Below are 17,385 nucleotides of genomic sequence, written 5' to 3'. Positions count from 1 at the left end.
GTAAATGTATTACTTTGCTTATTATGTACTAAAAACTTGTTTTCTAATGTTTGCCATTAAATTAATTACTTCTTAATTCAATTACTTACCAAATTACATTTTTTCCATAACAACCTCAAATTTACAATTCATTCTATCTATTCCACCTCACAGTTTTGTTGGGAATCCTTGATTAGGCCAATAATTTTGAAACATAAATGTGCAAGAAAGTGTTCCAGTAATACCTCTGTAGTTTCTCCATAGTTTCACTTATTGCATTTTATTGGTCAATAGCACTGTGTCAAAATCCAGGTGACCTTCTCTTCGACCTCTAGTCATTTTCTTGCACTGTGTTTTGTTTTCCACCTTATTTTGCTTTTACCAATGTAGCAACAATAGTTCTGTCTGTGTTGTCAGGATAGATATTTATTGAGATGTAACCACATTTTCAGGAACTTCCAATATGCAACTATAGGCTTTGTTTATAGCCTTTAAATGCTAAAATTAGAACCTCAACACACTGCATAAGAGGCAGACTAGCCTTGATATGAAGCACTAGTTTGGCCAGAGGATTAACCTGCGTACAGTGTCCAAAATTTTATGACTGACAGAAATGTTTTTAGCTTGTATAATGAGTGTTCAGTTTATTATTAGTTTTATTGGCACATTCTCTGCATGATGTAATTGCTTGTGCTTGAGAAGAATCACATAGAAAAAAAAAGCAAAATGTGAACCTGTAGATGAATGTGTGATTGATTCAGGGTATGTTGTGATATGTCAGAATACCTTATGTTATTGAATGTGTGACGTTTAATGTGTGTTGTGGCTCATGTGGTGCTCAGAAGACATTTGAGGGCAGGAATGTTGTTTATGAGTTCCTCAAGGGTAGCGGTTGGTGGTGTGACTGGTCGAAGGTGGCATTCGTTGGCATTTGGACTGTCAACATCCATTGTCTGAGTTGTACTGTCAACAAAGTATACCTGGACTACTGTTTGACTCATGCTGTTTGACAATAAATGTGTGTGCTGAGTCAATGTATATGCATTCGGCTGTACAATGCAAAAACAAATGCTCAGCTCTTCACTCTCACAGAAGCATTTCCTTTGTCATAACTTTCTGAAACCTAAACTGTACGCTGATCATGTTGACTCATTTTAATTCAGTGTCACTATCCATTTATTTCAACACAGTTCTTACTGTAACATGGTCATGGCTCTATTGGTATCCAACAACTGTATCAGACCCAAAAATAAGACAAGAGGAATCATGGCTTGAACAATGTTGTTATGTTTGTAGGTTATGGTCTTCCGTGGTGCTGTGCACAAGATATCCCAAGAGTGTCGGCTGTCATAGCTTGAAGATCAGTTGCCTTCGTCCCCGTTTATGCATGTCAGCCCCCCCCCCACCCTACCCCGATCCATCGCATAACTCTGGCAGGGGCAGAGACACTGGATAAGGCTGTGGGAACCTGTGTGAGCACTCTACCTAATCACCCCAGTCCAACTGCCTTCGTTTTCAAAATCTCTAGAAATCAGAGTGTGATTGTGTGTGGCTTTGTGGTGATTTGATGCCAGACTTTCAGGTTAGAGTGAGACCCATGATTCTGTTCTTACTTTGTAGGAAGCAACCAGAGCTTCTATTCACACATCAGCTAGTTGGGAGTATGAAAGAAAAAGAAGCTTCACAGTAAGTTAGTGTGTCTGCTGTTGTCATGTGATGGTCTAAGCTTTGCACAGTGAATGAATGTGCAGAGTTCTCAGAATCTGTGGTGACGTTCATTCACCCAATTCATACACCCTTTTGCCTTAAACTGTTTCAAATGCTGCATTGTGTGCATGTATGATGCTGTAGATGCATAAGAGTATGCATGCACTTGTGTGTGCAAGCTTGCATTTAGATCCCTGAAATTCAAGTTCAACATGGGTATAGTGGCAGCCGGGCTCCTGGGTCAGAGGTCAGGCTTATGACATCAACGGAACATCCAGGGGGGAGGGTCTAAATTTACACGCCATCCAGATTGCCCCCGACTCCATCCCTCGCAGCTATTAATAGCCAGAGGACTGCTGCGTGGCATGCACTCGCTCCCTCCGAGAGTGTGAACATGGGACGTGAAAAAACAGAGGAATCTGACCTGAACTGGCCACTACCTCTGACCACTCATTTAGTGTTGATGGCAAAGGGGCAAGGGTTTAATTAGGTGTGGGGCGGAGGGGCTAATGGTTTATGTTTTGTGTGTCAAGTGGACTTACTGCTTCATTCAGGCTGGAGGAAGTCCAAAGTTGCAATTATTGAAAACTTCTCATATTCAATTTGACGTTTTCTTTTTTTTTTTTTTTTACCTCAGAAGTCACATACTCTTGAAATTATGTGTTCTTCTCTACACTGCAAAACACAAAATATCACCTGCAATGCTATATTAGAACAATAAAAGTCATTTATAAATTTTTTATTTGTCTTTCTCAGCATCAGAGTCTGCTGTTTAAGAGGCTGCAGTCATGCTAGCAGCTCTGTGATGTTGTACTTGAGCATTGTGGAGCTTAGAGCTAAAGTCAGCGTGCTAACATTCTTGTAATGACAACTCTAATGCTAATGCAGGTTTTACAATTAGCAATGACAAAATGGTAAAAGTTTCCCCAAATGATGACTAACCAAAGTCAACAGGATTCGTCATCTGGGAACCATGAATGTCCGTGCAAAATTTTGTACCAATCCACCAAGGAGATGTTGAGCTATTTCACTGGATTAGTGAAAATTTTGAACAACTGGTGCTGCTAGATGAAAAAGTCAGGGGATCACCAAAGCCATTAGGATTCATCCTCTGGGACCTCTGGATGTCTGCAGCAAATTTCATGGCAGGTGAACCAATAGTCGCTGAGATATTTCAATCTGGACTGACCGACACACTGACACTGCCATTCACAGGCCCATGACACAAGCGTGGCTAAAAACGTGAGTATAGATCGACTGTCTTGTTCGATGACCCCTGAGAGATAACAAGCCACTGAGGCCCACAGGCTTGTATCTATGAAACATCTGCTACAGATTGTCAACGGGGGATGAGAATGGTTTTATAAACAACTGCTGCCAAAAATGATAATTGGCTCCCTCGACACAGTTTTGCCTCATCCCTGACTGTGGTACATAACACACATAACATACTGTAGACCAAGCCTACTGTACGAGCTTTGCCTGTGGCAGCAGAAGTTAACACGCCACCGCTGAATCGAATCTGGAATCAAAGTTCTCTCGTTCACTGCTCTTTCTGTCTTTGATCATGTCCTTGTATCTGCTTTTCATGCACTTCTCTACAGCTCTGTGCAATAAGGTAAGGTGCTACTGCTGCTGGTGATTAGGTGGATTGGGTGTTTCGCACAGGTGGATTAAGTATTTTGCACAAAACACTAAATCCTTATATAATGTCCTTATTGCATATTTTAGCAAAGTGACTCTTTGGGCAAATGTTTCAAAGCATCAAGATGGTCCATTCTTCATGGAAGGGTGAAGTGGCTTCAGAGAGAAACACTAAAACAGTGGTTCCTGTTACATGCAAAACTATTCACTACAACTGACAAACTTTTCCATCTTCACGTCTGGATCTTCAATTTACCGTTTCCCTTTTTTCTTCTCTAGGATATTCAATACCGACAACTTCTCCTCCGGCTGCCTGAGAGTCGGAGGGGGAAAGTTTCCATGCGGCCCCAGCGCCCGCTCTTGGCGGGACAATCCCGCTGTAGACCGAACTGTTTCCGTCTATCCACCTCTGCTGCTAGAGCATTCCCTCCTCCTCCCCATACTTTCTCCCTTTTTGTACTGTCACACAAACAACCACTTTCCACTGCCCCAGACTTGAACCTTCATTCCAATTCTCTCTCTCTCTCTCTCTCTCTCTCTCTCTCTCTCTCACACACACATATGCAAAAGTGGTGTGAATTCAATCTCATTTAGTTGTAAACACACTGAGGCCACTGATGAGTGTCTGAATTAAAGTGATTAATAACTGATGAGCAATGAAACTTAACTTGGTTGCATGTCCAACCAAGTTGTTAAGGTTTTATTTGTGTGTGTGCATACATTCGTGCATGTGTGTAAGAGGCTTTGTGTATGTGTGCGTAGGCCAGGCAGTCAAGTGGCCAAGCTATTGACCAGAATATGACTTCTGCAAAACTGGAACATTTATTTTCACAAAAAGCAAATTTAAAAAGTTTGAAAAGCAACAAAATCTCATTAGTCTGGTTTATTTTCATATGGCAGCGAATGAAATTAGATAATATGGTTGACTTATATTTTCCATCAAAGAGCCCAACTGTGTGCATTGACAAACAGGCTTGAATCGCATCTATAAATGGCAGAGTTGGACAACAGTGTGAGACCGGACCTTTGGCTGAGGGTTGCATCGGTTCATGTTGCGGGCCCCCTCCACTCCCCCTGGACCTGGCCTGGTCTGCACTGGCTGGAGCCTTGCTAAACATTGGCACCGTGACTGAGGTAATGAGTGTAGCTACTGCTTCTGCACCCACAGCTAGCCCCAGGTCCTAGGCCAAGGGAAAGATAAGAGTCATAAGATTGCAGAAATCAACCTTACACACAAAATACATATGCACGCTGAAAGAAATAACCAATTTCTTATTTAAATAATCATTCTTACAAACAAAGCAGTAACATGTTTGGTTGTTTATTAATGTAGGTATCTGACAATGTATAGATGTGTTGAAAAAAAGGCATATTTTCACAAATTGTATGATCATGAGCACACACACTCTTTGCAGTGTCTCAGAGCCTACGGTGACGTCTGCACAGGTCCTGTTTTGTCTGACCAACAGTCCAAAGCCCACAGATATTCAATTTACAATGATGTAAAGCATTGAAAAGAAGGTTATTGTCATATTAGAGAAGCTGAAAACAGCATTTTTGGCATTTTTGCTTGAAAACGACTTAATTAATCGATTATCAAAGTAGTTGGTTGTTGGTTTTTCTGTTGATCTACCAGTCCACTAATCAACTAAACATTACAGCCCTAAAGTTTATTAAATGCGATACAGATCAGGTAAAATGAAGGGGTTTGGGATGCCCCTGTAGCAAAAGGGTTTAAAGCCTCAACCATGAACTACGTCATAGGTTAAAAAAAGTCAGTCTTGTTGCATATCATTCCTAATCTCTCTCCCCTCTCATTTCTTGTCATGTGTCCAATGTCAGCTATCTAATATGTATAATAATGCCAAAAAGTGCAGGAAAGCATTAAATGCATTTTCAGTATTTATATTAATCAGTTGATGAAATTACAAGTATTATTTAATCATTGGTGCTTAGTCAGCTGCCTAATTTGTTTGGTTGATAATCCAGCAATTATTTTTAACAATGCTTTGTTTAATGATTTTTCAGTTTACATTTCTAGAGAGGTCCTTCACCCTCTGGTGTTTTGGGATGCCAAAACCTACAGTTGCTCTGGTAAAGTTGGAAAACTCATTAATTGTGTTCAGTATTTGAAATTAGGAACCATATTTGTTCAGATTGACTAAGCTTGCAATACTTTTTTTTAATGTTACTTTGCATCACACCATCTTAGGTACAAGTTTGCAGCAGCTTCCAGTTGTGGAATAAAGAAAGAAGAGTACATTCCCCTCAGACAGATAGTGCTGGGTGGTCTAGGATTTGACCCAGCACCCATCACGTTACATACCACTTACCCACTGTCATGCATAAATGATAACACAATATTACTGAAACGACTTGCACATTACAGTCTGTACTCTGATAAAAACTCTTTCTACTGTTTGTGTTGGATCATATACAGAGTTATACAGTTTAGAGTTAATGGAACTCAATTTAACTTAATAATTTATTTATTGAACAATCTAAGTTTTAATGTGTAATATAAACCAGCCTGTACACATTACAGTAAATGTCTTGAAAGTAACCTTCTCACCTTTGCGTCACCACCTTCATGAATCTCCAGTACACTCTCATATCAACTGTCAGATCAACCAGCACCAGAGTAACAAACAAGTAAACAACCAATGAACTCATGGCAGTGAACATTTCTTTTTCTTGAGACAAAAAAAAAAAAAAAAAAACTCAACAGGACAACTGTAGAGATGTCAGGACGTTCTGATATAGTGTGACAAATACCAGTGCCAACTGGTGAACATTACAACAACTGCATAATAATCAAATGCCTAACTGCCCTCCAGCACCCTCCATACACCCACACACACACACACACACACACACACACACACTCTCCATGGCATCTTAACTGATGGAAACTTCCCTCCCAGGCATAGTGTAGGCTGTCAGTGTGGTCCATTTCCTGCCAGGTCTGAACCAGCTGAGCCAGGGACTTATGTTCCACTCAGGGGGCCCTCAATCATTCTTACCCCCAACTGCAGGCACATCGTAGTGGGGGTGAGGTCAGATGCTGGGGCACGAGGTTTGAAAGAGCGATGGGGCAAGGTCTCCCTCTGCTGCTGTCTCATCATATGTGCCCTTAGAAAATACTCCTAGTAATCACATTCCCAAAGCAGCTGGTTCAAACATTTATTTACAGGAAAATTACAGCACTCGGGATTTTACAGATTCTCTGGTCCATAATTGACAAGTGTCAGTTGAATATTTTGCATAATAAATAAAGCAGTGGTAAACATTCATTATCACTATCCAAATGTGTATGGATTATGGATATCTACCTTTCTGTCCGACTGTAATGAATAAAGTATGTGCATGTGTGAATTTAGGTTTTGTTTCAAGAAGTGAATATATCATTAGTGTGCATATGCATAAAACATGGTTTGTGCTTATGTCAAATTGCAAAATTAAATTCAAATTGGACCTGTGAGTCCACCAATCTCTCAATTCAAAGTCCTTGGACCAGTTTTGAGAAAATAAATTGTGGAGGAACTGATTGTATATTATTCAGCAGACTCCTCAGCACATTATTGTAGAGAGTGGTAAGAACAAAGACCAATTGGTAGCAGATAGTTAGATAATAGAGAGCTAGGCCTATTATCAGAGTAATGGGAGAAAATACCCATAGCAACTCTAAGCATTTCCTGACCCTCAGTGTTCTTGTCCCAGCTTTTCAGCCACTGTCTTTCAATTTAATGCTCAATTTTAGACTCAGTTTATAACTGGTAACTATAGGCTTTGTGGATCAATGTTGTCTGATTTTGAAGACTCCTTTACCATCTTATAATAGATTAAAAAAAATCCTAGACTACAAAATATCCTCTCAAAATCTCGTGCTGTTTTTGAACACCAGTGACATTAACTTGAATCAGAAACGTTTCGACTGAAATGTACCATGACCCCGTATGTCTAAGCAGCAGAACCTGAGCACATCGATGCTTACAGACTTTTCTTCAAGGGCATGGATCAGACCGAGTGCGCCTGCGCACGGGGTTGTCCCGGAAGTACATCCATGCACGTGTATCGTTTGGCAACCTTGAAAAGACTACAAAACAGCGAACTAGCTGATAGCGTATGTCTCAGAACAGACTGCTGCCGCGATGCCAGTAACAAGACTACTGTAAGTGTCACGTTTTTTTTAATACTCACTGCTAGTTGTAAATATACGTATGGACAACTCAGCTATTGTCTTTATTGTCTCTTGTCTAAGTCTTTGCTGGCCACCTTTTCTGACAGTTTGGTAAGCTAGCAAAACCCAGCTAACTTTAGCATCTCCCAGTCTCAGACCTTCCAGCTCTCCACTGTATCTGAATGTTGCTGTTATTGTAGCACAGACGTTTTTTTCAGTGATGTTACACACTGAGGGTGCAGTTTAGCAATGACTTTTGCACTCACCGTGAAACTTAAATAACATTACGCAACGGGAATGTAGCAACCGTTAGCCAGCTATGCTAAAAACAATTGTGAGCATGCAGCTAGAGTCGGCGTACGAGTTACCGTGACACTTAGGTCGTTGTAATGGTCTCTAGGTAGTCAAGTGTTTTACCTGTCCAGTTATACTCACATATTTCTCAGAGGCAATAATGTCATTGTTCTTAAGGGACTGAATGAATGTGAAGTCCTTTTATGCAAATGTGTGATTGTGGGCTGAATAAAAAATTTTTACCATGATTGTCTGAGTCTGTTTTTTTTCCCCCCATAAGTTGCAAAGAAATATTTGTTCTCATGATGTTTCCACTATATCTAAATGTATTATTTATGCCATTATTTCTGCCTTTTTGTCAAGGGCTGTTTTCTTTTGCAATATCTTGAATCCTTGGGAGATGTTATAAAAAAGTTTTTACTGTTTAGCAGGTGTTGTGTTGCACCTGCTAAACAGCTCTTCTTTCTTTATTACTTTTTGTAGCTGTGACAGTCATTTCTACTGGCAGTGCTGACATTGTACTCACCAAATTAGTTGATTGTATTTGCGAACACTGCAACATCCCTTCATTGGAGTCTGACTGGGCAAGAAACAAGAGCAGTTAGATGATCAGACAGGTCATTAACAAGCCAGTAGTGGAATATTCTTCAGTGCAGTTACAGAGAAACTGTTTGCAGGCAGGTTTATCTGTTCTTTTTGTTTATCTCTGTTTTTTATCAACTAGCAATCTATGATTGTGCTGCCTAGTTCTACATGGCTACTTACTGTGTCTTTTGTTAGTGTGATTATAGAATTTACTACAGGATGTTTGGGAATGAAACTGTAAATGACCAGAGTCTGCCTCTCCTCTCAGATACCCTCTCTACCAGCTGGGGAACCCTCAGCTGAGGATGTTCAGACCCAACTGGTTCCTGACCCTGGTGAGGCCAGGAAAAGAGCAGCCTCCTGACACTGTCCAGTTTCGCATCCCAATGGAGTAAGTCTTTACATACACATTATAGTCAGTTGACCACTCAATCAAACAGGTGATTGGTTCAGCATTTCTAGTGTTAACATTAGAGTCACACTGGCAACATTAAGCCCTTACACAAGGGTGGGTAGGAAGTTTTTTTCATCATGTATTTGTTCATCATGTATTTCAAGCTCAAACGGGGGAATGAATGAGGTGAGGTGTAGTTTCTGAATGATATGAAGTTAGAGTCATTTCAACCCTGTTTTGTATATAACTGTTGGAAGTCAAATTATATGTGATGTTTGCAAAATGTATGTTCAAGTATCAGTTTTCTTACAATATTACATATTATTACACACATCTTTGTTAATGCTTGTCTGCTGAATGCACCTTTTCTTTGTTACTGTTCAGCAACTTCTTTCACAAAGTTTTCACAATGTTCATTTTTCTAAATGATAAAACCTAAATGGAATTTAGATGGTTTGCAGATCATATTGATCTTCAATCAGTAGCATTACTTATTATTGTAAATGTACTGTGACTAAAAATTGGTCTTTGCCATGAACATTCACTTGCAAGATGAACTCTAACAGCTTCTAATAACTTCTGTCATTAATTTTCAGTTTTTCAGACCAGATTTGGCACATTTCTGACAAACTAACAGACCACACTTATTATGCGTTGTTATCAATTACGAACTATTACTAATGTCAGATCTGATCTGATGCATCTGATCTGAAACAATTTTATGTTCATGGACAATCGTATTTACAGTTGGAGACAAAAGTATTGGCACCCCTGTCAGTCTGCCATGTTTTGCATAAAGCAAGGGTTTAATGACATTTTTTATTTAAGCAAACTAAATGAACATTTCAAAACAATGATGTGATCAACAAATAACAAGAAATTATTTTGCAGTCTGACAGAAATTTTACAAAAACGTAATTGGTTGGTGACAAAAGTATTGGCACCTTTTATATTTTGTTAACTTTTCAAGACTAAATCGTGCGGACAGGTGTGGAAGGGTTGTTAAGTGTTGACACATCTGTCGGTAGTTGTTAGATGGCTTTACCCAGAGATAAAAAGGGGGACAGCCAAGTTTTATTCAACTTGCACTTGCTCACTAGCCAAGCATCATGGTGATGTCGAAAGAAGTCAGTTTGCAAGTTAGAAAGTGCATTGTAACTGACCACCAGAAAGGGAACAGCTACAAGAAAATTGCAGAAAAGTTCCAAATGCCTATATGTCAACAGTGAGAGAAATTATCAAGAACTTCAACCTGGCTGCTACAGTTGAAAACAGGCCTAGATGTGGATGTCCAAGAAAGATTGCGAACAGAAGTGCCAGAAAAGTTGTGCGAGAGGTCAGAGAAGAACCCTGGACTCACAGCCAAGAATATCAGGAAAAACTTGGAAACATCTGGAACATTTGTACACACAAGAACTGTACAGAGAACACGAAGCAGAAACTGGTACAGAGGATATGGATCCATCAAAAAGCCTTACTTTAGAGCTGTCCACAAGAAGATGCGACTGGAGTATGCTAAGAAGTATATAAGTGAATCTGACAGCTTCTTCTCAAAAGTACTGTGGTCAGACGAGTCAAAAATAGAGTTGTTCCGAATTAACAGCCCTCACTATGTTTGGGCACAGCCAGGACAAGCCTTGGACGAAAAGCATCTGGTGCCTACTGTAAAGCACAATGCCGGTTCCATCATGGTTTGGGGATGCTTCAGTAGTGCAGGCACAGTGACTCTTCACATCATAGAAGGAAAGATGGACGCCACCATGTATCAAGAAATACGTTGATCAAATGCTCCCATCAGCAAAGCAGCTACTGGGTCGACGTTTCTACTTTCAGCATGATAGTGATCCGAAGCACACAGCAAAATCAACAACAGAATTTTTGAAGGAAAAGAAGATTTCTGTTCTACAGCGGCCATCCCAGTGCCCAGATCTCAACCCTATTGAGATGTTATGGGCAGATCTGAAAGTTGAAGTTGCTTCAAGAAAGCCTTCCAGTCTGACTGAACTGAAGACCATCTGCCAGCAAGAATGGGCCAAAATACCTGTGCAGAGGTGTCAGCAGTTGGTATCAAGCTACAAGAACAGATTACAAGCAGTTGTAAAGGCCAAAAGTGGACATACAAAGTACTAACTGCTAAGTACCAATACTTTTGTCACCAACCAATTACGTTTTTGTAAAATTTCTGTCAGACTGCAAAATAATTTCTTATTTGTTGATCACATTATTGTTTAGAAATGTTCATTTAGTTTGCTTCAATAAAAAATTGCATTAAACCATTGCTTTATGCAAAACATGTCAAGCTGACAGGGGTGCCAATAGTTTTGTCTCCAACTGTATGGTTTCTATGACACTGTGTCTTTTGCCAGTCTCCATGGAGCCATACAGTACATACCACATTGCATTGACCCCTGTGAAACTGCTATTGCCCACAAGTTTTTAGGTTTATGAAGCTGTTCCAAATGTGCTTTTGTAAAGGTAGATCACATTAAATGCTTAACACCTTACTTGGACATATTGATCTTTGTAGCAGTTGTCTTCTTAAAGTACAGGCTCAGAGCTGGTATGGGTTCACTACCCCATATTTTCAGCAGGTTGGGCTGGGCCTTGAGGATGAAGCATCCCGGTGACTACACCAACTCTTCTAGCAGAATTTACAGTTCTTTTCAAGAATAAAAATATAACAAGCATGTGCCCTATACAGGATTTAAATTTGACTGTCATGAGACTACAAAATCAGTTATTATATTTGGCATCAAAGTTACTACTATTACTTTTTGTGAGACTGGTCAGATCTAATATATAGTGAACATATGTTTTCCCATTTTAGGGCGCAATAATTTGTTTTTACTGGCATTGAAACACTGCTGCTGGATCAGTAATGTGCAGCTGGAGTTGAGCATCATGTCCACCAGGTGGTGTGAAAGCCTCAAGAACAGAAATCTGAGGCCTTGGTCCTCAACAATATAGACAGTCCTATACTGTCTTTAATGAGCTCAGTTGCAATGATGACTTGTGAAAGGCTGACATGAGCAGTGGAGTGGGAGGTAAGGTCAAAAGTGCTTTTGTTTGGCACTGCAGTGGAGGTTTGGGCTGTGCTGTAGACAGTGAGACGTCAAACGTTAATTAATATCTAGAAATAAAATGAAAGCAAAATGTTTTTGATTATTCTGCAAAACCTGTGTCTAATAGAGAATGCTATATATAATACCACTTTACTGCCTCCTAATATTGTACATGAGCTCTCATATATATATATATATAAATTCATATATATGACTAGTCAGTTTGGTGGGTTTGGGCAGTGCGTATTCTGTCATAAAACACAACAGGAGGTCCTAACCAGTCAGCACTTAGTAGCGATGAACTGATTTTGACTACCTCTGCAAGCCAAGGTCACTGAGGTTCGCAGTGTTCCTCAGGCGATGAGAGGCCCAGAGCCCACACTGGGGAGAAAAATTGAAGTTTGAGGCAGATCATCTATGTGTCTCTGGTGGGGTTTAGACCATAATCTGTTCATCCAGGTGCCTGGCCTCCCACTCTGATTCTTGCCTCTTCTCTGCCAAACTCCTAGGGTGCTTATGTAATTGTGTGTGTGTGTGTGTGTGTGTGTGTGTGTGTCTCTCTCTCTCTCTTTGTGTGCACACTTGTCAGTGTGGGTGAGTCAGTTTGTGAGAATGTTGTGTGTCTTTGTGTATATATGCACAAAAGTGGGTAAGTGCAGGGTGCGTGTGTGTTTATAAGGGTGTGTAAGGTTTTTTTTTTGTTTTTTTTTTTTGCTGTCTTTGATGCCTGGGAGAGGTGCATGGCTGATTGATATGCTTGCTGGGGCCTCAGTGTGCGCTTGAAACATTGTTAGGTTTTACTTTTCATACGCACAATGTAGTAAATGGACACACAGAGACAGTGACACACACCAAATATCACTCCCACTCCCAGCTTATTGATGAGTCTGAGTCATTACGGCAGTGAAAGCTGTTGTAGTTATGACTCTCGAGGGTAGGCGGTGTTAGCGTGGGTAAGTTGTAGTGCCGAGCAGCTGTTAATGAGAAGTGGTAATGTTGGCGTTCTCAGGGCAGTAACACAACGTGGCCTTTATTTCAGTGACACCTGGGAGTCTCGTTCTCGTTCGCTTTTTTCTAGTTTTCTTGCTTGTTTTCTGTATCACTCACTTGCTATCATCTGCACATGTCTTTCTCTGTCCTCTCCCTCGGTTTCTGTTTATTGTGCTTTTCGTAAACACTTGTAGCGCATCCAAAACCAATCTCCTTTTGGCACTTGCTGTTTGAGACACCTGGGCTGTGTTCTCTCTCTCTCTCTCTCGTAATTCTCTTTCTACCTGCTGGAGGGAAGTATTTGTTTGCCTTTTTGATTGTTCTCAAACCTTTTGTACTATGTTAGTATTTCCTCTCCTCTAGAAGGAACATCATCAAATTTCTAGGTTTACACCCACGCACACACCTCTTGTGCCTCACCTGGCATGGCTAGTGGCCAGTGCTGACACACACACGCACACACAAAGAAACACACTGAACGTTGTGTTCAGTTTACAGCTCAGTCACATTTCATGGTACTCTCCTGTCTAATAACTATGAAACCAGACCATGCTGTGGTTTCTCACTATAATCAGACTTGAGCAAACTCACCCTGCTACATGGCAGCTCATAGTGTCTTTCCACTTTGACAAATGCACAGTACCTGTTGGATCAAACAATGTTTTGATCGTCATGACAGTCACTCTGTTTCTGTTCCACTTCATAAACACGGGGCTCAAGTTGGAAACTGGGTCAGTTTTCACACTAATTAACCTCAGTTTATGTCATAGGAAGTCATTTTGCTAGCCAGTAGTATGTGTATGTAGTAGAGGAGTATAAGGAATTGTGAGTCTTTACTGACCTGTCTCTCTGTGAGGAGTGTATTGACTCCTGGTGACCCGGTCTTTGATCTATTTCTGTTCTATTGTCAGACCAAAACCCGAACAATAAATCTAATCCTTCACACGCTGCTCTTATACTCTCAACTTCTCAACTGTCTCTTCTCTCCTAAAGTCTCAGGTTCCTCAATGGCTTTCCTTTTAAACAAAGTCTGCTATTATGATCTTGATACTTAGTGTTGAGCAACTTCTGTGCATGTATTGTCTATGTAGATGGGAGGGTTAAAATAGTGATTGTGCGTATCTCAACCCAAACCTGACAATGGAGTAGGCCGACAATGAGGAGCGGCTTTCTTTTGCCTTTCATCTGAGCAGAAAACAACTCTCCTGTTTCATTCTCACAACTAAGCCGCTCTGACACAATGTACTTTGATGTTGTGTGTGTGCATATGTGTGTCTGGACTTTTTGGTGTACCTTGGATGTTTACCCTACCGTGTGTTAATAAAAGTTACACATGAGATAAAGTCTGAGAGGCTTATTAGAACATACAGCATTATGTATCAGAAGGGACAATTCAGCTGTGTGTTACTGAGGAATGGTCTAGCTCTTTTGAGACCAGAGTTTGTCCTGTCTTTCAGTCAGTAATCAAAAACGTACCCTGTTCCATTTTGCCAATGCATTTTTCCTTTGTTTGGCATGTATGTTGTTATGATATTTTCTGCTTGTAACATTACATAATTTTGCTATATTAGCCGATGCAAGGGAAATTCGGACAGCAAATTCCAAAAAAAAAAAAAAAAAAAAAAGAGAGAACAAATGAATATCTGTGTTATCTTTGATAGGGGTTTGGCAATTATGATTCTTTAAATTGGTTTTCAGGGCAAGATAAGGCAACTTGCGCACAGGAAAGAGAGGGCAGATAGTTTCTGATGATGTGCTGAAGGAGGCTACTCCAAACTGCAGTTAAGTGCCTGTCATCTGCAACTCTGCATCACCCCTATATGTGGCTGCATCCTCTTCCTTTCCATTCCCTTGTAATACTTAAAGTTGATCTGCCAACCAAAAGGGCGCCATAAAAAGCTCAAATGTACATGCAGCCCAGTTTCTATCAAACAAGGAACCACATTAAAAGCCTTCCAGTGGTTTGCCAAGTCAAGTTGCTAAAACAAGCAACCCTTTCCAAGGAGGATTCATGGTAGCCACAAGAAGCAGGATGGTCACTGAATCATTCACATACAAAGTAGCGTTCATCTTAAAACAAGAGGAACATGACAGCAGCAGCAACCCCATTCTTTGGATCAAATGTTGTTCTAGCGATTATGAATTTACAATGACTGTGGCACGACATTCAGTTTACAGAGTGGAACACAAACACCATTACTGGAACATGACTCACCATGACCTCTAATCCTACTCAAAGCTGAACTGCCAGATCAACATAGGTTTTCACATAAAATTTACTCAGTTGCCCACTTTCCCACTGCTAAACCAACCTTGTCTGTCGTTAACCTAATAAAAGGGTCTATATCAGTTTTGATGTCCTACTCCTTGAACATAGTTCATTATGGATCCAACCTGCAGGTGGCAGCAATACACCGAGTACAGCCTGTAGCACTAACTGAAGTGTTTATACATAAACACCTGATTGTGTTATCAAACTGAAGATTACTGTTACCTCAGGCGTTGCTGTTTGAGTGAAATTTTGAACCTGGCTTTGCTGTTTTTGTGGATAATATGCATTGGAGTAGAATTTCTTATAGTCAGTAGTGTATACTAATTTATAGTTGCAAATATGCTGTCAAATATGACCTGTTCTCATTTTACAGATTTTATCAATCTGTTTTAATTTGCTAGCTTGATGTGTCTTTTTTTTTTTTTTTTTGTAAGTTCTAACTGATGGGCTTGTTCAGTACAGTTGCTGACATACAGTGTCAACACACTCTAAACGGATCCAAAATCAATACTTCAAGTTTTAGAAATGTTTTCAATAATTTTTTTCAATTTATAATCCATTCTACCACCATCTGCTATTCCCTATGTAGAACATTATCGGAATCATCAGTTGAGTGGCCTGCCACAAATACTGCTAAATCATCTGCATACATATAAAGTTTTATTGATTTCTTGATTTTTTTCCATTAAAAAATGACATATTCTCTTTGAGTTTGTCTTGTGAGTCAGATCAGTACATGTAGAGCTTGTGGACACTCTTCCCAGTGCATGTAAAGGTTAATGAATCCAGCATTTTATCGTGTAAGTTCTGTTCAGGTTGACAACAACCTGACAACAAGAGCTTTTTTGGAATCTGAAAGCATTATTTTGCCAAAAGTCCTCATCTACTTAGTATTTCAGTCAGTGTTTGTTCTGCATTATTTGTAGTTGAGGATCACTGAGTGGGTGGCTATATAGGGCATCCTTTATGTACAATGGAGGAACCACCCATTCACCTGGCAGATGTTCTTTTAGCACCAGCACATTAATAGACAAGTGGGATACAGTAGTCACTGAGCTTTCTGAATTCATTCACTGTCCTTATTGTCAAACACTATCAAAGCTGCCTCTGTCCTGTCTTGCACTTTCCCAGCTGTGCCCTTTCACCTACTTATCTCGTATGCTTTTGGAGAACAGGTGTAAATGGACCGCCTTAAACTACTGGAACTGATACTCACAATCTCCTTGGCTCAGTGTGTGTTAGCCCACACTTGAGAATAGGGCATATGCAGGAGCATGTAGGTCCATTGCAGAGGACGGCTTACATTTGAAGACAGCTGACAGAGGTGTGCGTATTAATCTGCAGATTGACGAATTGGCTCTACTGTCACACACCCATACACACACAAAACTATGTCACAACAGAGCACAACAAAGGCATCAGGTTTACCTCGTTTCTTCATCCATGCTCGTATCCCTTCAGAGACCTGTTTCTTTTAGCACCGCTTGATATCAGATTTAGGTGTTATATCTCCCTTGTACACCTACCCCTGAACAATACAGAACAATATAACGTTTTAAATTGTTTTCTAACAACAATGCCAGCATGCCTGTTTTTAAACCTGCTCAGCAACAACCCACCATAATTGAAACTAATCCATCGTCTGCGACATCCAATGCCCTTCTAGGTTTTGTGTTTAGAGTTCTTTCATCATCTTGGGCAAGGAATCTTTCTAGCATGTGTGTTTGCGTATAAATATATACCAGTTGCTGAGGAACGATTCCTTTAGCCTTGGCAGTTGCTGGAGACAGGTTTTCATTCTTCCTGGGAGGCAGAAGTGTGAAAGGTTAGCTTGTGGAGTCAGATGGGTGTTTATACTGGGATGATGATCAGATGCTGCCTGCATCACTATTGGAGACACCACGCCCTTTGTCTAAGTTTAGCCTTGTTTATGTGCACGCTTAACTTGACATTTTCTCCTCAGCTTTCAGCCCAAGGCTTTCTCTCAGACTGGATTCCAGTTTGTAGCTGAGATGGGAATCATGTTTTGACTCAGAGAGAGAACAGCTGTCTAATGTAATCCTAGTAAATGCAGTACTTATGTATGTATTCTATTAGAGCTGCAGCCAAACATTTGATTAATCAATCAGTCGAGTGATAGTAAAATTTAGTGGCAACTATTTCTCTAACTTTGACTAATTCTGCCAATCATTTTTCACATAAAAAAAATCCAAGTATTCTGTGGTTTCTGTTTCTCAAATGTGATTATTTGTTGCTGTTCTTTGCATAGTTTGACTTT

General features: G+C 40.2%; 1 protein-coding gene and 1 long non-coding RNA gene across 3 annotated transcripts in view; one reads left to right on the top strand and one right to left on the bottom strand.

The window, feature by feature from the left end:
- Positions 1–7,380: 7,380 nt before the first annotated feature.
- The window catches only part of mrpl23 (mitochondrial ribosomal protein L23), a 37,445-nt gene continuing 27,440 nt past the window's right edge, over positions 7,381–17,385 (top strand). For both annotated transcript variants that reach the window (XR_005894093.1, XM_041038487.1), the window contains exons 1-2: positions 7,381–7,501; positions 8,658–8,780. Coding sequence is in view for 1 of the 2 variants with exons in the window: in XM_041038487.1 (XP_040894421.1) it covers positions 7,482–7,501; positions 8,658–8,780 (143 nt within the window). In the remaining variant the exon portion in view is untranslated. The remainder of the gene's footprint in view (positions 7,502–8,657; positions 8,781–17,385) is intronic.
- LOC121182137 lies at positions 8,331–16,897 on the bottom strand. Its single transcript, XR_005894094.1, has 3 exons — positions 16,727–16,897; positions 16,536–16,629; positions 8,331–8,384 (listed from the first exon to the last, which is right to left on the bottom strand). It is a non-coding gene; the product is annotated as an uncharacterized LOC121182137 (long non-coding RNA).

This window comes from Toxotes jaculatrix, chromosome 5, assembly GCF_017976425.1.
Source record: "Toxotes jaculatrix isolate fToxJac2 chromosome 5, fToxJac2.pri, whole genome shotgun sequence".
Lineage (NCBI taxonomy): Eukaryota > Metazoa > Chordata > Actinopteri > Toxotidae > Toxotes > Toxotes jaculatrix.
This window is presented reverse-complemented; position numbering and strand designations above follow the sequence as displayed.